Here is a 26422-nt window from a genome sequence, read left to right on the forward strand (position 1 = left end):
GCTCGCAGTCTTTCCGTTATTAATAACGGACACTGGCAGTATCCCGGCACAAAATCCCGGAAACATCTCGTTCGTGAAATTCAACGAATCTCCGAATGTAATTTCGAATCGTTGTGTCTTCGTTTTGGTGTACTTTCAAATTCGTGGAAAGAGAGTGTGCCGTCTCGTGGATTACACGTCGTATCATTTTAACGAGAATTCGCGAAAACGGGCGTGCCTTGGACAATCGGCGACGTCCCTGACGTGAAAATACACAACGGCGAGAAGTGGTGGACAACGACAGCAAGACATCGATTGCGGTTAACATTGCGACAAAAAGGACTAACAGTCCATAGAGGCGATAAAGCAGAGGAACAAAGAAAAGGGGAACGAGGAAAATAGAACCGAACGGCAATAGTAACAGCAGCAGTGGTAACAACGGTGACGGGAAGGGAAAAGTACAAGCTACAACGGTGGAGAGGAACGCGATACAGCCGCGTGATTTTGAACGCGAACACAGACGTAACTGTCAACGGTCAGATTTGAAAGTCTCGCAAATTGCAGGGTCCTCGTAAGGCTTCCCTCGCGAGAATCGTTGTATTTTCGTCACGTCAACATCGTTAACGTCGTGTCATATTGTCGCCGTCTTTGTCGTCGTCGTCGTCGTCGTGTTCAATCCGGTGAAAAACCGGTCGTCTTATAATATTAACCACGGTGTGAGAACGCGACTAAATGACCATGGACCTCCGCATGTACAACATCGAGACCGGCTACAGTATAAATATCAAAAGGACGGACGGTGAGTAACGTATCTCGTGGAAGTATTTTTAGACATATTCAGACAGCCGATCGCGTGCGCAAAGCTTCGCGGCTAGTGCCAACGAAAGTCGAACACGATTACGAGGAGATATCTCTTCGATCAATCGGTCCGACTTTTCTGTTTTTTTTCAATGTCAATCGATATACGGAGCAGTTGTATCTCTCCCATTATGACCAATGTTGATCAATTTCGCGTAAGATTTAATCGAATACCGAATGCATTACCGATGCACGAATTAAACATCGATCATTACCATTCTCGTGAAAACGCGAGAATAATCGTAAATACTACGTTGTATAATGTATTATGTATTTCCCCTGAATCGAGCAAACGAACAGAGCACATCCTACTCCTATCGGACCACGCAGCCGCTGCACGTTGCGTGTATACAGCCGCATCCTTGAATCGACGAATTATTCGAATATAAATATGTAGTGGACATCGCGATAAATGCGAAGAATCGATCGAATAATCTTGATATACGAATCGAAACGCAAAACACCGGCATTATATCGATATTTTTCGATGTGAATTCATATTTATAAAAATGCGGAACTAATCTATTATATGCATATCTCTATACGAAAATATCAATTAATAAGTAATTGATTGTTGATTACTGGAACTTTTGTTTGAAATTTTTAAGATATTTTTTTTCTATCGAGATTCTATCAACGATTTCGTTAGATATAATGCCGTAATATGAGAGAGAAATAAAATTTTCATTTTTACACGTAACAAAATTCTATTGTTTTCGATAACTTCACTCGTGGGATTTGCGGACAATTGCTTCGATACATATTTATAAGCATTGATCATATTTGATCGAGTTACAAGTCGCGCGAAGTTTCGCAGAAATTATTACACGTACAGAGGAAAAATGAAAGTCGGAAAAAAATATCGGAGAATTAGGAATTCGATTCGGTAATGTATTCGGTTAGTTTCGATTAGATTTTATCGTCGTAATATCATTATTAAAATACTGGTATCAAATCTCTGGTACTCGGTTGTCCTTGCATTTCGATACTAACCTTTTCACGTGCCATATTTGTTTTCTTTCTTTCCTTATTTAAGCTCGACCCGCGTGTATCAGTAGAGAAATTCCATACACGGATACTTAGAGTATAGTAGCGGGGAGGACAATATTGGACATTATCATTCCTTAAGTTTTTATTTCGTTCTTCGTTTTTGTTATTCGTTATTCACTTATCGATCTACAGTCGTCGACAGGTAAGCGAAGGAAACAAGCTACAAGCGAAGGAGGGAATTAAACGCAAATAGGGAATAAGAAGAAACGTCATCTCAATAACCGTCGAATAATTTTTTAATTTTCATTATTATAAGATTATTTATCGAAGAAGATTTGGAACAACGATAACAACGTGTTTATCGTACATCAATCTTAAAGGGAAAATTATTCGTACCTCGAAAAAAAGTTCTCGACTAAATCTATAACGTACGTGTCAATGTTTTCTTTCGATCGGATAGAAATTTTGTGCAGATAGATTTATCAATCGACGAATGTGCGTCGCATTGTTGTCGCGCCTCGCCGGTGCGACAGACCACGCGGTACCTTTTCCACCAATTCGCTGTCGCCTTTTTGCTGGGCGTGCAATAAGGAACGAGGTTCGATTCGGTCGAAAGATGAACGGATAAATATCCTTTCACCGTGCGTTTCTCGCGCTCGACGCGTGCAACGAGACCAGAACGAGAGCTACCATCGTCGGCAACACCTCATTCGAGTCATTAATCGCGTCCCTCTTACGCGCTCTAAATGTTACACGACCCTAGAAAACATCTGTGGAAAATTTTCGTCCAACCTTTTCCGGTTGTCCACCTTTGCCGTAATTCGCGCGTAAATCCCCCCCCCCCTCCCCGAGAAAAGGAGGCGCTATCTAACGAATAGCACGCGAACACTTGGCTTCTTTTTCTCGATCGATCCAGCTCATGTTTCGGGCCAAGAAGAAATCGAGAGGAAGCAATTCTATTTGCTCGCGTTCTCCCGATGCGGCGCGCGGCACGGCGTGGCGCGGTCGAATGACTCAGACCGTTCGCCAAGAAAGGAGACAGCACCGATGTTCGCGATTTTCACGTTTTTCGTTGCTTTACTCTTGTTTCAATAATTCGGTCCGTCAACACTTGCCCCATAGTAGTGTATACGCATCGCTGGTTATCCAATCTCGAGCTCGGTAATAACATTTACAGCTTATGCTCGTCCATATAAATAGAAATACTTTCGGCTGTTCTATCCGCTACGATCGAAGGGCAGTTTCGAGTCGATCAACGAAACGAATATCCGATTATCGCCCCCCCCCCTATTCTCTCGTCACAATCTTGTAAAATAACGCGATTACCAATGTTTCGCATGTCATTTCCTTTATTTTTTTTTTTTCCTTCTTTTCGAAACGATGCGTTTGTTTTTTCAAAACAAATCCGTTACTCATACGTAACGCAATGTAACGCAACGCGGAGCGACGCAACAAGTGGATCCCCCCTCTCCCTTCCCGATGGCGCGATCCATCATCCATCGATGGGAATCATTCGGTCCGCAATCAAATCCCTGCAAAAGAATCGACTTCTTTCTTCTTGTTGCCGATCGAAAATCGAAATGGAAAGCGGTATAATAGGGACGCGTGGTCGATTCGCGACGGGGGACGACGACGGTTTGTACCAAGCCGTGCACGTGGGCGCTGCATCCTTATAAGGATGCCCGTCGCGAGATTCTTACTTCGGCGAACCATACCTTTTATCCAATCTTACGTCATCTACGAACACGTTTCCTCGGCCGATATCTCCTTGATAAACCTTCGATCGAATATCTTTTCGACGGAATAATTCGGATCGAAAAATCTCTCCCCTCCCTTCTTTACACTCGCTTTCGAGCACGGTTTAAATTTCATTCTTGTCAATTTCATTAAGAGTTACGCGTACGTGTAATGGAAGAAAATGGATGGATAAAAAAAAAGGCTGCGATTAATTTGTTTCAGGTCGTGTTCATTCGGCAGTGGTTTCGGGTATTAATTGGGAACAACGCACCGTTACCGTAGAATGGTTCGAGAGAGGAGAGACGAAAGGAAAAGAGGTATATATATTATATTTCTAAGTCGATAAAAGGATAAATAGGAAATTCGTAATATTGAAATTCGTCTCGGATTTTAGGTCGAGATAGATGCGATCATCGCGTTGAATCCCGACCTGACCAATCAGAAAACCATAGAATCACCCGCACAGATGAACAATCACACGTTGATATCTTCCAGAGCACGGGTACGTATCTCACGATCGTTCGATCCGCTCGATCGCTCGATCGCCTCCTTTCCTTAAGAAACATCGCGCGACGACGTTGGACGAGCGACGAGTAGGTAAAAAAAAAAAAGTGTAGAAGAAGAAAAGAAAGAAAAGGAAAAGATCGACACCGAATTCTCTGTCGAGCCGCGCGATACGCGACATCTATACGCTTTCGCGCCCCGCCTCTTCGCGTTTTTCTTTCCGCGTTCGAACTCGAAATCGCGCGCGCACGTAGAATTTTTTCATATCATTCCGATTCGTGTGGGCGAACGTGTGTGTGTGTGTGTGTGTGTGTGTGTGTGTGTGTGTGTGTGACGCTCTCTCTCTCTCTGTCTGTGTGTGTGTGTGCGCGCGCGCGCGTGTGTGGCATGCTCTCTCTCTCTCTCTCTCTCTCTCTCTCTCTCTCTCTCTCTCTCTCTCTCTCTCTCTCTCTGTGTGTGTGTGTGTGTGTGTGTGTGTGTGTGTGTGTGTATGTGTGTGTGTGCGCGCGCGCGCGCGCGCGCGCGCGTGTGTGGCATGCTCTCTCTCTTTCTCTCTCTCTGCTGTGTGTGTGAGAGAGAGAGGGAGGGAGAGGGAGAGAGAGAGAGAGGGAGGGATTGACAACGAAACGGATCATCGCGGATCGAGCGACCTCTCGTCGTTCCTGCTTATTAACACGATTACATCTTTTTTCCTCCATGGACGCTGCTCATTATCACGGATTTGGGCCTGCGATGGATCATCTCACCGATCTCCGGGCCTCCCCCGTCCGAAAACCGATCGAATCCCAATACGACCTCGCATCGCCGTCTCATCGCCCGCCCCGCGTCTCCGCAATCTGTCTCCACCGGCGCCACCCCGCTCTCTTCGGCGATCCTCGCGAACGCGGTCGCGATCTCCTCTCCTCCCCCGATAAGATAAACGTGACGTGAAATTGGCCCCGTCAAAAAACGCCGCGAACAAAAAAAAAAAAAAAAAAAATTCCGCAATTCCATTCCATCATTCCGAACGAACGAAAAACGCAGGATTCTTCGGACGAGGAAGACGAGGGGGTGGACGAGTCGGAAAACCAAGAGGAGGGGCCCCTTGGACGGCACAGCGGTCACACCGCAAGAAACGGCCTTGCATCCGCCACACTTCCTGTACGAGTCGTTACTGCTCTTTCGGTAAACGCGCCCAACCCCGCGCTTCTACTCCCACCACTCCATCTTCCTTCCTTCCTTCCATGTACTCGTATATATCGCACGCCTCGTCCATCCTCGCTCTTTCCTCTTCTTTCTCTTCCATTCCCATCCTTATTCACCATTTTATTATTCCTCTTTCCTTCTCTCTGTGTATATAATATATATACCCTTTATACGCTTTGTCACTTTGTCACGTCTCGAAGTAATCGATGCCACTCCGCACGTATAATATTCGTCGCGCCACCACCTTCAACGCGGCTGCTAATCGACGTTACGTTACGCGGAACAACGCGAACGTCTTATCTTCTTTCTTACTTCCCCCACCCCACCACTTCTCCCCTTCTTCCCCCTCCATCTCTCGGACCGAACGAATAAACGAATAGAGTGTATCGTTTCACCGCTTCGCTTCGCGCGAGGAAAAGAAGCGCTTTCTCGTTTCTCTCGTGCGTGGGAAAAAAAAAAAGAAAGAAGAAAAGAAAAGAACAACCCTTTCTTCCCGCTTTTCGTTTCATCCAAATTGGAATCGTGAAAATCGGATCGAATCGAGTTATCCACGATCCCGATCGTTTTTCATCTTTCATCTTTTCTTCCATTTTCGTTCGTTTTATGTTTTCTTCTTCGTTCGACGCGACGAAAATCATTCCCACGCGCACGCACGCACACACGCACCCTCCCCCCCCCCCCCCTCACTCCCCAAATACGACGAAAAATCTCGCGACATTCTCTAGATTTCGATTCGTTGATCTTTCATTACTATCATTATCATTATTATTATTATTATTATTGTTATTATTATTATTCGGTCAACGCGTTATTTATTTATATATATATATATAAATATGCATACTTTTCTCGATTCTTTTTAAGCATCATCGAATTATTAAGAGCACGATTATTAAGCTTTTATTATTTATTTATTTTTTTTTTTTTATTGCTCGTAAAATAAAATTCGTAAAATGACAATCTCACGATATACGTTCCCTGTTTCTTCTTTTTTCAGCATTCGATCAAGCCATCGATTCCAGTGAAAGGTATGTCGTGCGGCGAGCAAACGTTAACAGTTAACGACGCCTTCCAACTTTTTCTCACATTTGGGATAGATTCGTGGACTACTCGTGAAAAAAAAAAAAAGATAACAACGAACCAATACTCTCCTATACGATTGCACAGTTTTGTTATATACGCGTATCGATCCCGAACACGTTTCACATTTCGAGGGACCTCTGTTGGTGTACACCGTCCACGCGCGAATCATCGATTTTTCCAACGAATGGCGAGTCAAATACGCCACGCTCGCCGTGTGTACGCCAACCGGCCACCGCGGTGCTAGTGTTCGCGCTCTAGATTATCGACGCTCCTGCGCCGCATGCAAAATCGCGCAAGGGCAAGAACCTCGACGGAACAGTGAGAGAGACGGAGAGATGGAAAGAGACAGAGACAGAGAGAGACGGTGCGCGAAACACAGTCGAGAGCGTTATAACCTCGTGTCCCTGCCGTCGTCGTCTCTCTTTCTCCCTCTCTCTCCTCCCGTCTCTCCCTATCCGTTTCCATCCCGATTTTTTTCTTCGATTCGAAATGAGATTCGATCGTTTCGCCTTCTGTTTCGGGAAAAGGAATAAGATCGACGACGTGGACGAGGAGGAGGGAAAGATCGAGGAATGGGTTGAAACCCTCTCGGAACGGGTTCTCTCGGAACAGGGTAAATAAATCATCGAGATGAAAAATTCCATAACCATTGTGAAATGAAAAATCGATTCGTTCTCGATTTCTCTCGATTTTCCCTGGAATATTAAAAAAAAAGTCTCCCCCCTTCCGTGAAAAAGTTTCGACACCGTTGAATGTTGATCAGATCTGATCGGGCATACTTTGCAGCGGGTTTCAACAGACAATCGTCGCGACAAACGGGTCGGCCAACCAACATAATGCCGCCTGGCAGCACCGTGAACGGCCACGGTGACTCTGTGGCTGGATTGACAGGTAGAAGGGAGGCTGAGAACGCGCCAACACCAACCACGGCCACGGCCGCTTCCTTCAACGTCACCCTCTCGGCCCTGGCCAAACAGAAGCAGCAGCAGCAGCAACAGCAGCAACAACAACAACAGCAGCAACAGCAGCAGCAACAGCAGGCGTCACAACAGGTGGAGAACGGGAGGGGGAGGCGAACGAACGTGGTGAAGGAGGTGGAGAGGTTGAAGAAGAACAGGGAGGAAAGAAGGCAGAGGCAAGCCGAATTGAAGGAAGAGAAGGAGGCTCTGATGAATTTAGATCCTGGTAATCCAAATTGGGAGTTTCTCGCTATGATAAGGTCAGGGTCCCCTCCCACCCTCTCTCGCCTTTTTTCTTATTATTATTATTATTATTCTCCGCCTTTTTTTTCTTTTTTTTTTTCTTTTTACATTCCGTTTCGTAACGTTGAAAAATGTCGCGCTCGCCGGCGCCATTTTTCCCCCCGTCCGCAGGGAGTACCAGAACAGCATCGAGTTCAGGCCGCTTCGCGAGTCGGACGTGGTCGAGGATCATCAGATAACCGTGTGCGTGAGAAAGCGCCCCCTGAACAAGAAGGAGATAGCGCGGAAGGAGGTGGACGTGATCAGCGTGCCCAGCAAAGACCAGATGGTGGTGCACGAGCCGAAGGCCAAGGTGGATCTCACCAAATATTTGGAGAATCAAATTTTCCGTTTCGACTACGCGTTCGACGAGACTTGCAACAACGAGATCGTGTACAAGTACACGGCGAAACCGCTGGTCCAGACCATCTTCGAGGGCGGGATGGCCACCTGTTTCGCTTACGGTCAGACGGGAAGCGGGAAAACCCACACGATGGGCGGCGATTTTAACGGGAAAACTCAGGATTGCAAGAAAGGTATATACGCGATGGTCGCCAACGACGTGTTCAAATGCCTCAAATTGTCCAAATATCGCTCCCTCAATCTCATCATTTCCGCGAGTTTCTTCGAAATTTATTCCGGGAAAGTGTTCGATTTATTGGCGGACAAGGAAAAACTACGCGTCCTCGAGGATGGGAAACAACAGGTATTCTCCTCTCCTTTTCATTTTCTAATTCTCTTCCTTTCCTTTCTATTCTATCGTAACACGTGTGTCACGTTTCAGGTGCAGATCGTCGGATTGACGGAGAAGGTGGTGGAGTCGTGCGACGAGGTATTGAAATTGATACAGCACGGGAACAGCGCGAGGACCAGCGGCCAGACGAGCGCCAATTCCAACTCGTCTCGATCGCACGCCGTGTTTCAAATCATAGCCCGTACACCGGCCACCCACAAAGTTCATGGAAAATTCTCGTTGATCGATCTCGCGGGGAACGAGAGAGGAGCAGACACGTCTTCCGCCAACAGACAAACTCGTGAGTTTACGAGATTACTTTGATGCGTATATAATGCGTACAGTGACCGAGCGAATCCTCGTTTCCCAGGTATGGAAGGTGCGGAGATCAACAAGTCACTGTTGGCCTTGAAAGAATGCATTCGAGCGTTGGGACGCAAAGGAACGCATTTACCGTTCAGGGCTAGCAAGTTGACGCAGGTGTTGAGGGACAGCTTCATCGGTGAAAAATCGAAGACATGCATGGTAAAAGAGAGAAATTATTGTTATGTGTATTTCGAGTGGAAAAACTCCGTTATCTCTCTCTCTTTCAGATCGCCATGATCAGTCCGGGAATGAGCTCCTGCGAACATTCGTTGAACACTTTGAGATACGCGGATCGAGTGAAGGAATTGGCGGCCACCGATCCAACCGAAGTGAAGATTTCCTCGACGGACGACGAACGGGAATTAAAGATCGAGGCACAGTCGAACAACGTGCTGTCTGACAGCGACTTGGCGCAATTACGATCCCTGAACGTAAGTCATTGAAACCTTCTCTGAACTGTTGTTTCATTCATCTCGATGGAAGAAGATCTGTAAGACTTTAATTTTAACCAGGAGAGCGAAATATCCCAAGATCTTTACACGTTTCACGAGGCGGTATCAGCGTTGCAAATGCTTGAGGAGGAAGTCTTGGACACGCACAAAATGGTTATGGATCAAACGACCAGATTTCTCAATGATGCACACAGTGTGTTCAGTGTGACTCACGAAGTAGACTATGACCAAGAAGGTAAGACGGTTGAACAGCATTTGCCAATTGACCATTCCAAAACCCCCTTGTATATTCTATACCCGTATTCGTACCCTCGATATCCTGCTCGCTCGCGTATTTCGCGTATGCACGCATACATTGCATGTACCTATGCATCTACGCACAATGAATCAGTATATATATATATATTTCTTCTCATCTTGTTTCGACATGCATCAGATGCATATACGTATCTCTTTCGCACGCGTGCGTAATCGTTCCTCTCTACTCGTTCGTTTCGTTTCCCAAACGGTTTAAACTTGTTTTATTTTTTTTCTTTTCTTTCCCATTTCGAATTTCTCTCTTTTTCGTTTTCACACAATGGAGACTCCCTCTTTTCGATGACACGGTCGAATACGCATGCCTCGACGTCGATTTGATGGGAGCTACTACTACATTACTCTACATCTTCCTATTTTTCGGTTCATATCGGCAGTCGATAATATCGTTCTTCGGGACAAAAAGTTAAAAACGATTCGAGGACAAGAAGCAAAAAAAAAAAAAAATAAATAAATAAAAACGCAAAAACACAAAAAAGCGTCAAGTTTTATTGTGTATATGTGGAATTTTGCGACAGATTCACGCGGTAAAGATAAGGCAAAGGCAAGTCGTCGGTTAGAATCGAACTTAGAAGCCGGGAGGACAACGACGACGACGACGACGACAACGACAGCAACAACAACACCACCAACAACTACAACTACAACTACGACGACGACGATGACAACGAGTTCGAGCACGGTGGCTGTGTCGATAAGTGACGATGTCGTTTCGTATAGTGACCGATGGTCCAACGTGAATAGGAATGTCGATAAGAAAATAAAGAATTCGAATTTAAAATCTCCTTGGCGGGATGAAATGGGATGTGAAAGTGACGTAAATTCTTGCGATAGGTATGACGAATCGTCGAACGTTTTCGAATCGACTCGCGTCGAGGATATCGCGGCGGATCGTATTATTCGTCGTCCAAAGAGCTTGTCGCGCATCGAAAATATTTGGAGGACTAACGATTTGTCTGGAAACGTGGGCGAGAGAGCAAACCCATTCTGTCGGATGGATAACCGTGCGCAACGATTTAAACGAGTCACAAACAGTGGGAAAAAGTATCATTGGTCCGGAACATTCAACGATCGCGCGAAAAGATACTCGTCCGTCGATAAAGAGATATTCACCTGTTCGAAAACTCGTCGTCGTTCCTCTAGCAACGATCGTGAAATCATTGCCACGGATTACGATTATAACTTGGATGGGTTCGATGACGAGAAGAGCGTCAAGAAGACGAAATTGTTTCGCTGCGATAAATTCAACTTTACCGACGAGAGAAGCAACGAGAGCGCGAGACATTTGCTCGAACGTCGGTCATCGTTAGATTTTTTCAAAGAAAGATTTAACATACCGCGCGAAGAAGAGGGAAATCATCGTCATCGTGCTCATGGTCATCATGGTTCTCATCGACGAAACGGAACGATCGAACAACGAGGGAACGAGAAAGATGAAGATATCTCCGACTCGGCGAGCTCCTCCGGATCCTTCGACCGCGTCGATAACTACGATCCCGATCAGTCCACCATTATCGATCAATATAAACTCACCCTCTCCACCGTGTACGTTCGTAAACATCGTTGGACATCGATCGACGATCAATCCAAAATCATAGTTTGCAATTTTGTGTCATTTTTCAAAGATATTATTCTTTTTACTTTTTTACCCAGCCTGTACATAGCAATTTTTATTTACGCGAACAGAACGGAGGAGCGATAAGTTTTTTCGATAACGCGTTTTTCCAATCAAGGGATCAATCGTTTTCGCACTATACATTCCTCCTTTTCTTTTTTTTTTTTATTGTTATTATTCCTTTTCTCGTCGTTTCCTTTTTACATTTTATATTTTTTTTCCCCTCTTCTCCTCTTTGCCCTTTCCATTGATACCTTTCTATCGATAATATAATAATTTTTATATTTTGACATCAAATGTTTAGCGTTAAAGTAGACAAAGCGAGCAACACACCGCACAATATTTTGCGGATTTCTATTGGTATACGATTTTTTTTTTTTTTATTTTTAATTTCGACGATAATTATTAAAAATGTAAAAACTAACTAACCGGTATATACACGCGATAATTGAATAATTTCATTAAAATTTATTTAACGAATGAAAGTTTACGAATATATGTGCTATTTTTTTATTATTATTATTATTGTTATTATTATTATATGTATATATTTTTTTTCCATTAATTGAAACAACAGTGTATGAACAATGATTTTGATCAATTAGTATCAATATTGAATCAACGGAAGATAAATCAGATTATTTTTTACGATCATGGAATATCACATTTCGTTGGAATAGACAACAATATAATAACATTTCGTTTTTTATTTTCTCGAGAACGAAAATATACGTATATGTATATAGAAACGTATATAGGAAAAAAGTACATAGAAAAAAAAAAAAAAGAAACGAGGCTGTCGCGTTGTTCGCGTTTGCCCCGCGAAAATGATTGTTTTCTAGCTATTCGGTAAAAGGAGCAAAGGCTCGTACAACAGCAGTGGTAACGACAACACCATCAACAACAACAACAACAACAACGACAACGACAACAACAACAACAACAACATTGATTGATACGTTTGAACGTAACGTCACAAACCGTTGCAGATTTGAGACGGAAAAGAACAAAGTTTGAGTCGCCCGACCTGAGGAAGTTCTTGTTGCATAGACGTCTGATAGAGAGATTACAATTTTCCGATGGTACGAAATCATACGATTCAAATATTATAAAGTCGCCTGTCAAAAGTTGCTTACCTTAATACACATCCGAAATACTTGCATTAATTTCGAGATATCACGATATAAACGCGAAGGCATCACCGATACACCATCTACATTCGTCATCATTACCGACATTCCTTAAAAAAAAAAAAAAATGTAACGCTTGCTTTGAATCGCGCGATAGCTGTGTTATATATCCTACACGTGGACATCGATGAACGTGTGTAATCCGGATGATCAGAAACAATTATTTTCAAACATTCGAATATATATTTCTCCCATGAAATGGAACCGAACGTGAAAACACGTGGAACACATTGGATCGAAAAATGAGCGAGTCGCAGGATTTTGTTATGTTTACACGGATAATTGGAACCGCGCGCATACAGAGCAACGCGTATCTCTTCTTTTTCTTCTTCTTTCCTCCATTTTCTCTTCCTTCTCCTATCTTTATTTACTCTTTTTGCACATATTTTTTTGCTGCCGTAATAAAACGGACTGTGTATACTCTCGTTAATCGCCACCTTTTTTATCGACACATCGCGTTTTTATATATTTTTCAAGTATCGCGATATCTTCCCTTTATGGAGAAAGAGAGAGAGAGAGAGAGAGAAGGGAGCGAGAGATAAAGAGAGTGAGACAGAGAACGTCGATTTCTCTTCATGTACGAATACCATAAAATTGAACCATTAATAAATATTACTTTTATAATAATAATTTTAACGCAAAGGTATTATTTCCTTCGTAAAAACTTATTCTGCCCTGTGTAATCATAATAATGGACTAATCTTGAGTACGCGACCAAATTTATAATTTACACGTGAATTCCTCGTTTTTTCCACGCTTGCAAATTTAACTTTCTGCGATGCCGATATTTAACGAAAATAGAAAGCTCGATCTCTATTTCATTATTATCGCGTTCCTCGCTACGATATACTTTACTTTTGTGAAATGTACACATACACGCATGTATATATTGGAAACGAATGATTACGCATCGAATCTCATCCGTCAAAACTTACGTTTCATTCGCAAATTTACCAGATCCTTTCCCGGTTGCTATCGCAAAGAAAAAAAAAACAATCGGTGTGTTCCAACCAGCCATGCACTGAAAGCGTGTTCTTTGTTGCAGAGTATGCCCAAAAGTGGGAACAGCTATTGGTGCAGCAGCGCGATATCTTTAACGCCGCAATTGATCAAGTCAGTCAGTTTCGCGGACAATTGTTGCAAGAAGAACAGATCAGCCGGAAGATGACGAACTCGTAACTCACGATACGATTAACGTAGATTTGTTTACACGTACGCATGAGAGAGAAAGGGAGAGAGTGGAAAAGGAAGAAAGAAAGAAAGAGAGAAAGAGGGTGAACGAGAATAAAAGAGTATAAGCGAGGAGAAAAATGATGAGAAAGAGGTAGGAGAGAGAAACACGAGTTTTACGGTTCCTTCGACGACAGCTATTAGGATCAAGGACGACAATGGACGACAACTGGTGGACATGGAGGGAACTACTTTCATAGGTTTGCGGCGTACTATCTTTATTCCCGAATATGCGGTCGCAAAGTAACCAAAACCGTTCCTTTTTTTCTTTCTTTCTTTCTTTCGTTCTCTCCTCTCCTCTTCTCTCCTTTCCATTCGATTCGTTCTCGATCGATCCTTGACTCTAAAAACTCGAAGATGAACAGAGACGACAGACGATCATCGTCTGCCCATATATAACCGTCTCCTCCACGTTTCTCCCCTCTTCTCGCCTATTTTTCTTCCTCTCCCTTTCTCCTTTTTGTTCTTATCGCTAGCTTTACTATCTTACTTATTTTTCCGTGGCGCCACGCACCAAAATCATACCGTATCTATCTCCACCTGCGTTTAATCGATCGTATCCCCCGCGTGCTTCATTTCACTCGTAATCGCCTCGCAATTATCTCGTTCGTTCGAATGTCGCGAAACGATACGTTTCCCCCTTCCTCCAAATATACGCGGATATCAATGAATATATTTAATCAGATCGATGGAGATGTATAATACGTACGAATAAATGAGCAAGATCGAATGAATATTTCTATCCACCGCTATCTTCTCGATCATTTCTATCTCTATGTCTAGAGAAGGAAAAGGAACAAAAAAAAAAAAAGTAAACAAAACACGCGATACAAAATATCCTTGCGTTTTCAAACGAAACAGTTTTCATCGACTGGCCGATCTAAATTGCCAAATCTATCTTTCTTAATTATCTTAATTTCAAATGAACATGTACGCGTGCGAAAATATTACATATTATCGTTTTTGTCGAAAAATTCAAATGAATAAAAGAAGAAGAGAAATTACCACATACATACATTTTATCCAATCTTAATAAATTTATACGTTCAATTTTGTACACCCAAATTACATATGATTTTTTTATCAAACGCGTACTTTGAACTACGTTAGATTTTTGGTAAATTATTTTTTTATCGTAATCACCCCCCCCCCCTTCGTAAAATCCGCGAGTAAACTCAAATGTTAGCTGTCAACTCGAACCGTCGTGCATCGTGACAATTAATGTTCCACGAATATGACAAATTTTTTTTTTAACATTCGCCTAAACACATATCACGATCTCTTAAGAAAAAAATTGATGGATCGATTTCTCTATATCGAGTTGACGCGCGATGTATCTAGTTTATTTTTATTATTTTTTTTCTTTTTATCAAACTATTAGAAATTACACAATTGACTCGTTTAAAAATTACGAAATCTAATCGTTTCCCCCTTCAAACGCCCTTTTTCTTTCCTTTTTACCTTTCTTTCTTCCTCCCTCCCTTTCTCTCTCGCTCCCTCCCTCCTTCCCTCCCACCCTCCCTTTTTCTCTCTCTCTTTTTTCTTTCGTCTCGAGAATCCGGAATCGGTGTTGAAATATCGTTTCTTATTCCCCGTTATCATTTCTTGGTTTCATTTCTATATATATACATATATATATATATTTTATATCTTCTATAAAAAAAAAAAATGAATATCTTCTGTAGACACACTTTACCGAAACGCATAACGTTATTTTTCTCGCGATCGATCTTATTTTTATCGATTCGATCGATCTGTGAAACCGAGTACGACACGTATAGAAATAAAGAGAGAGAGAGAGAGAGAATATATATACGAGTGAATGAATAAATGTATGCGTGTATGTGCGTGTCTGTATGTGTGTGTGTGTGCCGTGTGGGCGAGTGTGCGCGCGCGCGCACGTGTGTCATTGGTGTAAATGAGAACGAAGAGACGAAATGAAAGAGTACGAGAAGTCGATAAGTGGTCAACCTACGTTGTTAGCTGAATATGATTTTTATAGAAATGTATTTATATAGATAAAAACTACATCGTTATATTGCATAAAAAAGGAAAAAAGAAAAAAAAAAAAGAGAAGAGAGAAATTTGCACGTCTAGTGTAAAAAATTTTGTTCACTCGTGATACACGTTTTAACCGAATGCGCTTTGAAATCGATGCGAATTATCTTTGTATCGTTTCTTTCCCCCCTCTCCCTATCCCTCCCCTCCCCTCCTCCCTCAATATAGCGACAGTAATGTTTTATTAGATTATAAAGAAAAAAAAATTATAAAAATTAAAGTTTCGTAGCAGTCGAGCATTCGATACTTTTTTTTCCTTATTATTATTATTATTATTATTATTATTAATCATAACATAGCGAGAAGAAAAGACGTTGGAATCGAACGACCAGTTGAAAATAGCATGTTACGAGCGACAACTCACTTTACGTCTATATTTATTCGATGCATAACGCGTTCATCAAATGTAGGTAGATTTTTCAATACAGCGATATAGCGATATTACACTTTTTCATAGACGAAAAAAAGAAAAAAAGAAAAAAAAAAGGAAGATATGGTTTGAAAAAAAGATAGGATGAAACGATATCATAAATTGTAGTACACGCTGTTTCTTAATTTTCTCACTTTCTTTCTTACGGACAAAATGATCCAGCATTGTTTCTTTGATGAATAAAGTATATACGATTGGTTTGAAGCTAGATTAGAAAAAATTTCGGATGATTCGTTTAGAGACTAAAAAGAACGGATCGATATATAAATTAACAATATTATATAAAGATAATAACAATAATTAAAAATACATTAACGCAGCGATTTACAAAATAAGGATTTATTAAAAATCGATGTATCTACATCGTATCGTAAAGTAACTTGTCCAGCAAGTAGCAATTAATTACACGACTATCCACAAATTTATACATTTTTCAAGATACATTCAATATCGATATTTAAAAGTCGTCTAATTATAATAAATATATGTTAGCTTAACGTTGTATTCTTACATTAGATCACAGTCTTCGATTGAGTTTCACACTGTTCGCCGTTTTTTTTTTTTTCTTTGTTGACTGTTTTATACGATAAAAAAATAACAGAAATGGAAGCATATTTTCGAATCGCATTGCCAACATTGGGACATGATTAATTCTTTAAAATGAATTCATGCATTGTAAAAAAAAAAAAAGGGAAAGATACATAACCTATCTTACAAATATGAGAATAAAACGTATGCAATCGTATACGGAAGTGGAAACGTATTTTGATCTTCTAAAACGGATCGTACATTCGAGCAAAAAAGAAAAAAAAGAAAAAGGTGCATCATTGGTAATTCGAAGCAGAAGTTGGAGGCTCGCGAATCGGAAGTTTTTGATTCAAATATAAGAGACACGTAATACGATAAACGAAACGAAGGAAAACGATTTAGGAAATCAGAATCTTTGGTTTAGCGAAACAGTAGTAGTACTCGGAAACGTAGCATAAAAAATTACCGAAATTATTAATTCTTGAATCGTCGAGAAATCGTCGAAATACATACAATTGAGACGGTTAAATATTACATATGATATATCGTTTGAAATCATGTCGACGATTCAAGGATTAATCGGTATCGAAGGTATTGGTAGCACCATTTCTGAAATCATCTTCTAAAATAACCGTGTTACGCTTTTCGGTGAATAAGGTTTCTTGACTGAGTGCTGGAACTTGTCTAGAGAACTCGCTGGTTGCCCATAGGAACAAATCCAACGTTTGTTCTGTACACTCGGCTATAAATCGAACAAACGGTCGAACATCTCCAGTATTAGCTATTTGAAGATTTTCATAATATGTATGTCGATGTTGCTTATGGATGATAACCGGTGGATAACCAGCTTGCATGAGAATCATGTTCATAAGCAAACGTGAAGTTCTACCGTTTCCATCTGAGAATGGATGTATATGTACCAACTTGTAATGGGCCAGAGCTGCGTATCTAGAATAGAAGTAAAGAGGTAATGTGAAAATGATTGAACAAAAGTATGGGGGAGAAAGAGAGTAGGAAGAAGAAAGAAAAAAGAAGAAAGAAAAGGTATTACCTGACCGGATGCATTCGAATAGCTCTCTCACTGTTCAACCATGATGCGAATTCTTCCATAAGATAATGAATATCTCCAGGACCGGGAGGTATGTGACCACCCACGTAAACTTGAGTACGTCTAAATTGGCCACCCTGTACAGGATCCACGTGTCCCAAAACGCGGGTATGAATCTCCAATATATCCTTAATAGAAATTGATCCTACTCTATTGACCAGAGTCGCATTGATATATTTCATCGCAGCATCCAAGCCAAGAATTTCGTTGTGCTCGTCGATGCTTTTGCCAACAACCGCTGTACGAGTTTCAACGATTGCTCTGGTCTGAGCCAAATTCATCGTGTTTCCCTCGATACCAACCGTGTGATAAATATGTTGGAAGTAAGCCTCTTTCTTCGCCCGTATCAATGCCGCATTGTTATCAGGTATCGCGGATAATGCGTTTCTCTTCTCGTCTATTCGTCGAAGCATCCTTCGATCCAATTCTTCGACCACCCTAGCCGTTCTCTGACTGTTTATCAATGCTCCTTCGTGATTCGGTTGATAACTTAACGCACGCACATAATACTCGTTCGCTTTGATCACATCGTTTTGCGTGTATTCCAAAAACTCGCCGTAATGATTCAAGATATCCGGATGACAGGGCGCCAAAGCTACAGCATGCTGAAATAATTTGATCGCTTTCTTTTGCTTGCCTAATAATTTCATTTCTAATGCTAAATGTAACGACGTTAAAGCTTCAGCGGTTGATGTTGCGCTATTTTCGATTTCCAACTGAGATCTTGGTAACGCCACATCTAAATGTACTTCATCGTAGACGTTCAATACACTTTCCGACGGAAGCGGTATAAATACATGATGATAATTATGATCTGAAAGGAGAAACACAATCGTCACAGTTGTCTCGATAAAGGTTAGATGGGCCACGAAAGATTAACTTAATGGTAACGGGAATGGTGAAAATTCCGCGAGTTACAAGCATACCTGATAAACCGCGAATATATTGAGACAATAATGTGCCGATAACAGCAACTGCGATACCAGATACGAATACGAGAAGTACAACTATGCGATTCGCCGTCATAGCGGCATTCACATTCTTGGTTCTTTCTTTTACGTATCCAAGCTTTTCATCGTAAAACACATAACAGAACTTTTCACGTGATAAAAACATCTTGTATTTACGAAAAATTTAACTAAATATTCCTTTTGATCGTCAACGAATCGCAACATACTCTCAATTTGTTTTCAACACGTTTTACTCCTCGTTCTATACCAGTGACAAAACGGTGTTCTGCTTCGTTCGACATTTCGATCATGTGGTTCTTTTCAATTGGTCTAGTTTTCATTGCAGTCACGTAAGCAATCGATCCTCTCTTTCCCTCTCTATCTTTTTCTCCTATTCACAAATGTCACTAGCATCGTTCGTCGCAATGCAGTGCGGATTGGAAGATAGCGCCCTCTTATCTAAATGCATATTTAAATTCCATAGAAGAATGGATATTTTTGTACACGAACGTCGTTGCGTTTTGTGAATTTCAAACAATATTTAAATCTATGTAGCACAAAATCGTACACGTTGTCGTTCGATTAATAGACGAGGTATAGATTTAAAATCGAAGTTGTTTTTTGAACGTATAAATTTAGCAAAACAAAATAGAAAGGAAAAACAAAAATAGTGGAAGAAGCATAAACATTGGATATGAAGATGAACTTTTGAATGGTAAAGAAATATTTTCAAAAGTATTCGAGAGATGGTATTGATGATCAATTCTTACCATCTATCCTCTATCTTTTTTTTTACTCCATATGTATTTGCGACGTTCTAGAGATGGCGTTAGTTTCCATATTTTACTCTCTTTCTCTTTCTCTCTCGCTCTATTCTTTTCCAATATTATTGTTTTCCTCGTTTATATATCCATAAAATTTATGCGCTCGAGAAGTGAATTTAATATTCGATTTTATTATACTCTCTTCGTGAAATTGTCATCCCTCGTATTGCATACATATTAATTTATAATATATTTGTAAAACAAAATATATAAATAATTGTAATTTTAATTCTCGTTATATTTAAATCTATTTTTATAAAAAATTCTCACAAATTGATATTATTTTTGTTTCATCGTAATAAAAAATATAAGCGTAATTTAATTCGTAGTTGAAAGATGTACTATAAATATTATATATATATACTATAAAAAAATATTTATGAAAAAATGCATTAAAGAAATTATAGTCCAGTTTATTAAGATTTATTGAATTGAATTGTATTTCTTACACTCGCCGCTCTAAATTATAGAGGGCATATCAAACTGATTTTTTGTACGATCGGTATTTCAGAATACGTAACACAAAGTCCGTTAAACGATTAGATTTGTTTCGTCTGTGATGTTAGATAGAATCAAGTAAAAATCAGATTACATATAGTTACATATGCTTTTGAAAACAAAAAAAAAAATTGAAAGATAAAAAATGTGAAAAATATAGATAATTTAAAAACAACGAAATAAAGAACGAAGAAGGAACGAACGAAAGGAAAAACATGGAGTAAAATGAGATGAAACGAGAGGAGTTGAGGATAAGCGAAAGGCTATATGGTTAGCCAGGAGACGAGACGATGCAAGACAGGATCCGTCGAGGTGGGAGAATGATGCGAACGAACGAGAAGGCGAGGTAAGTCGGTGCAAGCGAATAATAGCCAAAACGACCCTGAAACCGAGGCCATCGTTGTTCGTTGGCCTGAACAACACGCAAGCATGCTCGTTTCTCTTTACCTTCGCGCGATCTTGTGCGTCGCATCGAGCGCAAATGCAAGCATGCGATAAATATTTGCAGATTGATAGTTGTAACGAAAGCGCATGGCGCGTTAAATTTTTCTCTTTTCATCGCTATTTCGAAAATACGATTATCGTATAAAATTATTTTCATAAAACGAATTGTAGCGAATGTCGATAAAATATCGACATTTTGAAGTTCAGTTTACCGACTTCTTACTGGAGGGCGCTACTTACTCGCTGTCTCGTTAAAAAAAAAATAAACGAATAAAAAAGCTAATAAATCGAATTAATTTCTCTCGTTAGTTTTTATCAAGTGGTTTTCGAACTGTGAAACAACGATTAAAGCGAATTTCTTTATCGCGAAGAAAAATCGAAAGAAATTGTCGATTATTTAATACTCTCTAAAATACAGTTAATTCGATCCAGTAATGCGTTTAAACGTTTTCTTTTACGAATATAAATTTTCTTCTAAACAATATTTCAAATAATGTTATGGCTAATTACGTGTAACAAAATAAAACGAACATCATAATTTTCAATGGTCCGAAAAAGGAAACGGGACATCACAATATACAAAGTAAGATTAGTCTCTCTTCCCTAGAAGCTGTTCGTAGCAGCGACCGGTTCTGCTCTAATTACGTTTCCCGCGAGTACTCGGGACCCTTCGTTTTTTCGTTATGGTTCCTCTTTTTTGAATCGACTACAAACCGTGACAAAACCAGAAGAGACGAACGAATCGAAATCACGGCACAAATTAAACCGATAATAGAGAACAAGCGTCCATCTATCGTACTCGCCGTATTTCATTTTGCGATACATGTACATATTTATGTATATTATTACGTACGTAATAAGCTAGAAGCAGGTCGATTTTGCGTCGTTTTTGTACACTCGATTCATCATCGCCGCGTCCAAGATTAGACGCTTTCGGTCTCCACGAATGCTACGACACGACTTAATGAACCGAAATGCCTTCGCATTTGCGATTCTCGTTCGAAAAACCGCACGGTCATCGAGTCGTATGAATCGATTCGTAAGAAATCTCTTTAATCATTTCGTAAAGATAAAATATGAAATATTCGCCACTTGTGTTTTGTGTCGCGAAGCATGGGAAGCGAATCGAAATTCGTACATACATATATATATACACACATAGACGATGCGTTGCGTCGAGGCGAGGTTCGACGGGAAACGGAAATACCCATGCGTTGGAGATTCGAGCGTAGTTGGATGCCACATTTTCCCTTTCAAAATTTTCTTTCTATTTTCTTCGATGAAACATAAAAAAATAAATACCACATTTTCCTATCGTAATAATAAAGGTAAAATGAAAAAGAAAGTGACATTGTAAAAATTGTTTAACATCGTATCGAAAAGGAAATTTCGAAAAATTTATTTTACAGCAATAAATATCAGGTAGTAGTATAATAAACATCGCATAAAGAGGAATGACGAGTTGGTAGAGAAGACGGACGCGCGAGGACGGAAGCAGGGAGTGTTTCTGCGAGACAGACGTAGAGAAGAAAAGGAAGAAGAAACTCGAGTACACAAGCCGCTATTTCTCCACTCGGGTCCTCGATGATCGTGCATGTATACGATTACCTACTGCTACACGTATACATACACAATAGCGCGGCGCGACCGTTTCTCGTAAATATGCGCGCGTGTGTACATCGCTTGTGTTTACGTTTGGAAAGTTTGATGATTTTTAGCGGACGCGCAAAATGAGCGCTGCAATCGTTCGAGCGGAAAACCGGGCGAGAGTTTCGAAGGACGAGAGACGGATAGAGAAAGAGAGGAAGCGAAAGAGAGAGGATAGGAAAATTTCCAGTCGGATGGTCGGCCGAGCGGCGATCGAGCGGCGGCCGAATAGTCGAGAACGAGAGGGAAAAAAGAAAAGAGGAGGAGAGAGGGGGTGAGTTTTGATCGGTGGTCGGGTACACACGCCTGTAACCACGTGTTATCGAAAATAATAATAATAACAATAATTCGAGATACGGAAATTTGAAGAAGAAAAACGTGGATGGGAGAAACGGTTTTTGGGATGTAAGTTTGGCCTATGCCGTGGGTTAAGAGCGAGGCAAGAGACGCGTAAACCTCGCGCGGTCGTCCTTCCTCGAGATCGCTCGGCTCTCCTTTTACGGCGTGGAAGGTCGAAACGGAAAAAAGCGGTTCGTGGAAGGCGTCTATGCCCGATCCTCGCTCGACTGCCGGGATAGTCGGCTACTTTGTCGGCAAGTTTATTATTCGTAACGGAGAATTCGAAAGAGGATCGGCTGGATTATCGTGAACGCCCTCCGATTCTCTATCTTTCTCACTCGTCCGTGCTCTTTCTCCTTTACCGACTCAGCAACCACGATCGATCGCGAGTCTTTCTTTTTTTATCACCGATACATATACATATATATATAGATGGATAGATAGATATATCCTAGAAAACGTTGAAAAGAAGTATTTCGGTCTATACGCGATTCATCCTTACGAAAAAATCACTTTGTTCCCTTTATGCGTGAGAACAGGATTCCTCCTCGTATTCTCTGCTCTCGTTCCACGTGTTCCGTGGATGTCAGGAAATCGGACATGGCGTGGCTATTGAAACTCGAGATCCTCGCGAGAGACCGTCGTCCTCGTCGTCGTCGTCGTCTATTCAAAGCGCGCAACGTCCCGAGTGCGTTTCGACCTCCCCCATCCACCGATGGGGGCGACCGAGGTTGAAACGAATTCTCGTAAAAAGAACCCGGGGGCTGAGAATCTAGATCCCGAGGAGAGAAAAAAGGAAAAAGAAAAAAGGAAGCGTCTCCTTTCTGCGCGCGGTATATTCAACTTACTCTGGCTTCATTCTTCGCTCTCTCATTCGCCGCGAGAGGGACCGCGCGGTTGCCTACCTGTTGTTATTGTTGTTGTCGCAGTCCCGGCCGCAGTTGGGCCGGGCGGTAATCTCGTTCGCTTCGCGTTTCCACGAAATTCGGTGGAAAGATCGGTCGGTTTCGAAAGTCGGTCGGAGAAGAAAAAAAATTGGAAAATAATTTTCTGATCGAATTTTCGTTTCGAACGAAACGAGGCGACGATGACGCACGGGAAAACTCCTCTTCTTCCTTCTTTGTCAGAGGCAACGTACGTAAAGCGTGCGTATGCACGTTGTATTTTCGAGTCGCAAGGAAACTCCCAGCTACAATCGGATAAATATAACTCGCGCCAATTGCCAACCGCGATTCCAACAGGGAACATCTCTCTCTCTCTCTCTCGCTCGCTCGCTCGCTCTTCGACGTTTTCTCTCCGTCCACCCACTCCCTGTATCTCGGGATAAATCTTGCTTATTCCAAAAAACGTTCGAACAACGGAAAGTTCTGGAACGGATGAAAATTCGTTCGGACTCGATCGTTGGCCCACTTTTCAAAACACGTGGCGCTCGTGGCTTTACGATCGTTCTCGAGGCCGAAAAACTCGTGTATACTCTATATAACCTACGCCTCGACGTTACGCCGATGCCTCTCGAGAGAGCTCGCCTCCGAGCAATGAAACAGGGGTACCATTGTGTACTTGTGAACGACAGCTGCGTCGCGACCGTTTCAAACGTGGCTTTATTTAGCGATCCCGAAAAGCGAGCGTGCGATGCCGGATCTATCACGCGATCGAATCATATATATATATATATATATATATATATATATATATATGTATGTATATATATATATATATATGTATGTATATATATATGTATGTATGTATATATATATGTGTATGTATATATATATGTGTATGTATATATATATATGTATGTATATATATATGTATGTATATATATATATATATATGTATGTATATGTATATGTATATGTATATGTATATGTATATGTATATGTATATGTATATGTATATGTATATGTATATGTATATGTATATGTATATGTATTGTTTCTTCTCGCTTTCTGCAAAGAGAAAGAGAAAGAAATCGTACCACGGTGCGTTCGGTGAAAATTCGGCGGCAAACGATAATAAACGACGGTGACGTGTATATTACGTTTTCGTGAGAACGATTCGAACACGATATCTCGATACGTAACGTGATTTTCGAAAAAAATCTCTTCCTCTTACGAAGAAGAAATTATATACCAAATTGTTCGTTCGCGGTGTATTTTAGAATCGTTAAAAATCGAGACGAGGAGAGAAGGCTGGTTACGAACAACGAAACAACGTACGACCGCCTCTTCCGACCAGGTATTAACCATTAAGGTTTACAACTTTACCTTCGTGACACTCGAATTATCCGTATATAATCGTTCGAGTTTGCCGTTTACCTGGAAAGAAAGCGGACGGTGTCCCGATCAATGGGACAAGCAAGAAGGGAACTCTGGTGGTGCGGCAAATCTCTGCGATAATCGCCTCTCCCCCCCCTCCCGTTGCTCTCCGTTAATCCGTAACTAATTCTCGTTGCGACGACGTCCCGTTGCGCTTATACAACCCGTAGTAGTTCCGGCAACCCCTCGAGTTCGCCCTCTTAACGATACCCGCCCCCAGCCTCATCATCGCTCAACTCCCCTCTCCCCCCTCTCTCGGACCGAACAATTTCTTTTCATTTTATCTCGACCGATCGTACGAAAGAGACGGCGAGGCGAGGAGTCGTCGCGAGCGAGCGAGCGAGCGAACGCTGTTCCAAACCTAGGTGGTGTTTACGCTCGTCCGGAGATTCTAGAAATAGCGGTGTATTTTCCCGCAGAGGGAATCGAACTCGCGACCTTACGAGTTACACCTCGACCGCACCCCGTCGTATTTTTAGATGGCAAAGCGAAACCCGCCGCGCGCCCCTCCCTCCTCTCCCCACCCTCGCGTAATATCGCTAGAGTTAAATCGAATCGTTTCTCGTTTCATTTTTCGAGAGATACGATTTCGACGACGAGATGGGACGGGACGAGTCGCGCGATACGCGTGAAAAAATGGTGGCCGGCGTCGTGTGTTGGGCCGGCATCATCGACCGGTGTTTGCGGTTTCGCCGTCCGCCAAGCACAATTTTGCATTTGCCGTAGCGGCAGGTATATAACCGGCGAGGACGAAGCCTATTTCGTAGAACCAGTTCCGTCGGAGAGAAGCCTCGAGATTTACGATCGTTCGAAACCCTCTTTCGGATCCGCGCCGCACCATGCTCCCCCCCCCAAACCTTCTTCCCTCCCCGTCCATCCTTTTGCCTTCTTTCCCACACCGGCCATATTTATTTTCTATTTCGACCATCCACGATGATTTCGCGACAAAATTGCCTTTTTCTCGTCCGTTCCATTCTTCTCTCTCTCTTTTTCGCCGACCAATCTTTTTCTCTCACAATTTCGAGAGAGAGAAATTGGAAACCGATAACTCGGATTTTTCTCCCTTTATTACATCTTTTTCCTTTCCTTAGCTTCGTGCGAATATTAATAACCTACCATATATCTACCATTCGCTTGCCTATCTACCTACCTACCTACCTTTCTACCTGCTTGCCTGCCTGCCTGCCTGCCTGCCTGCCTTCCTCCCTATTTACCTACCTGCCTACCTACTTACCTTTCTACCTACCCACCTACCTACCGACAAACTTACCTGCCTGTCCGATTGCCCGTTTACCTGCACGTCCATTTGCTCGCTTTTTCGAACGCGGTGTATTTCTTCAAGGATAGGTCGCTACGCTAGTTCGGTTGGAAAAGTTGGCGTGCTCGTTCCAGCCAAGATAACGCGTAATTCGATCGAGCGTTCGACTCGTCGCGATCGTCTTTATCGTCGAGTCCAATTAGATCGATAAATAGATGGAAAATAATCGGATCGCCTCGACTTATCGCCCTTTCTCCCCATTCTTCCTCTTTTCTAACTTTATTATTCGCCTGTCTTTCGAAATTTCTCTATTATTACTAGTTATCGACGATTCGCGCTGATCGATATTGTACATGTAGCTGTGAAACACGTGACACTCTACTGAACTCTCTTAGCTTTCGCCTCAAGATCACGTACCGCGTCCGATTAGCGCTTGCGCAATGAATATACATCCATCCATCCATTATATTAGTTCCATAACTGGCCGCACGAACGCTGCTCGTTTTTAGGAATAGGAAAGGATCGTTCTCGAAATATATATA

General features: G+C 41.7%; 3 protein-coding genes across 7 annotated transcripts in view; 2 read left to right on the plus strand and 1 right to left on the minus strand.

The window, feature by feature from the left end:
• Positions 1-3: 3 nt before the first annotated feature.
• LOC409727 (kinesin 13) lies at positions 4-16019 on the plus strand. Of its 5 annotated transcripts, XM_026440614.1 has the most exons (13): positions 7-778; positions 3787-3881; positions 3959-4066; positions 5092-5208; positions 6251-6281; positions 7123-7555; positions 7710-8283; positions 8362-8611; positions 8681-8835; positions 8904-9107; positions 9189-9363; positions 12048-12140; positions 13294-16019. In XM_026440614.1, exons 1-13 carry the CDS (start codon positions 712-714, stop codon positions 13425-13427), a joined length of 2436 nt encoding a protein of 811 aa, XP_026296399.1. In that variant the 5' UTR covers positions 7-711; the 3' UTR covers positions 13428-16019. The 5 variants fall into 5 exon arrangements, with proteins under 5 accessions (XP_026296398.1, XP_006570301.2, XP_026296399.1 ...); XM_026440613.1 differs by lacking the exons at positions 12048-12140; positions 13294-16019 and adding an exon at positions 9962-11577 and having other exon boundaries at positions 4-778; XM_026440615.1 differs by lacking the exon at positions 12048-12140.
• Positions 16020-16289: 270 nt separating this feature from the next.
• LOC409726 (adenosine monophosphate-protein transferase Fic) lies at positions 16290-19072 on the minus strand. The gene is made up of 3 exons (XM_393224.7): positions 18529-19072; positions 17546-18416; positions 16290-17442 (listed from the first exon to the last, which is right to left on the minus strand). Exons 1-3 carry the CDS (start codon positions 18716-18718, stop codon positions 17070-17072), a joined length of 1434 nt encoding a protein of 477 aa, XP_393224.2. The 5' UTR covers positions 18719-19072; the 3' UTR covers positions 16290-17069.
• An 865-nt stretch (positions 19073-19937) lies between these two features.
• The window catches only part of LOC113218809 (diuretic hormone class 2), a 38869-nt gene continuing 32384 nt past the window's right edge, over positions 19938-26422 (plus strand). The window contains exon 1 of the mRNA XM_026441048.1: positions 19938-20220. The gene's annotated coding sequence lies outside the window, so the exon portion shown is untranslated. The remainder of the gene's footprint in view (positions 20221-26422) is intronic.

This window comes from Apis mellifera, linkage group LG5 (genome assembly GCF_003254395.2).
Source record: "Apis mellifera strain DH4 linkage group LG5, Amel_HAv3.1, whole genome shotgun sequence".
Lineage (NCBI taxonomy): Eukaryota > Metazoa > Arthropoda > Insecta > Hymenoptera > Apidae > Apis > Apis mellifera.

What these genes read in the sequence shown, in the direction of transcription:
- LOC409727 (XM_026440613.1), top strand. Translation starts at nt 712, where the DNA reads ATGACCATGGACCTCCGCATGTACAACATCGAGACCGGCTACAGTATA. An exon ending in AAATATCAAAAGGACGGACG is followed by an intron (nt 779 to 3,786) that starts GTGAGTAACGTA and finishes AATTTGTTTCAG; the next exon opens with GTCGTGTTCATTCGGCAGTG. An exon ending in GAGTTTCTCGCTATGATAAG is followed by an intron (nt 7,556 to 7,709) that starts GTCAGGGTCCCC and finishes CCCCGTCCGCAG; the next exon opens with GGAGTACCAGAACAGCATCG.
- LOC409726 (XM_393224.7), bottom strand. Translation starts at nt 18,718, where the DNA reads ATGTTTTTATCACGTGAAAAGTTCTGTTATGTGTTTTACGATGAAAAG. An exon ending in ATATATTCGCGGTTTATCAG is followed by an intron (nt 18,417 to 18,528) that starts GTATGCTTGTAA and finishes TTCTCCTTTCAG; the next exon opens with ATCATAATTATCATCATGTA. An exon ending in ATTCGAATGCATCCGGTCAG is followed by an intron (nt 17,443 to 17,545) that starts GTAATACCTTTT and finishes CTTCTATTCTAG; the next exon opens with ATACGCAGCTCTGGCCCATT.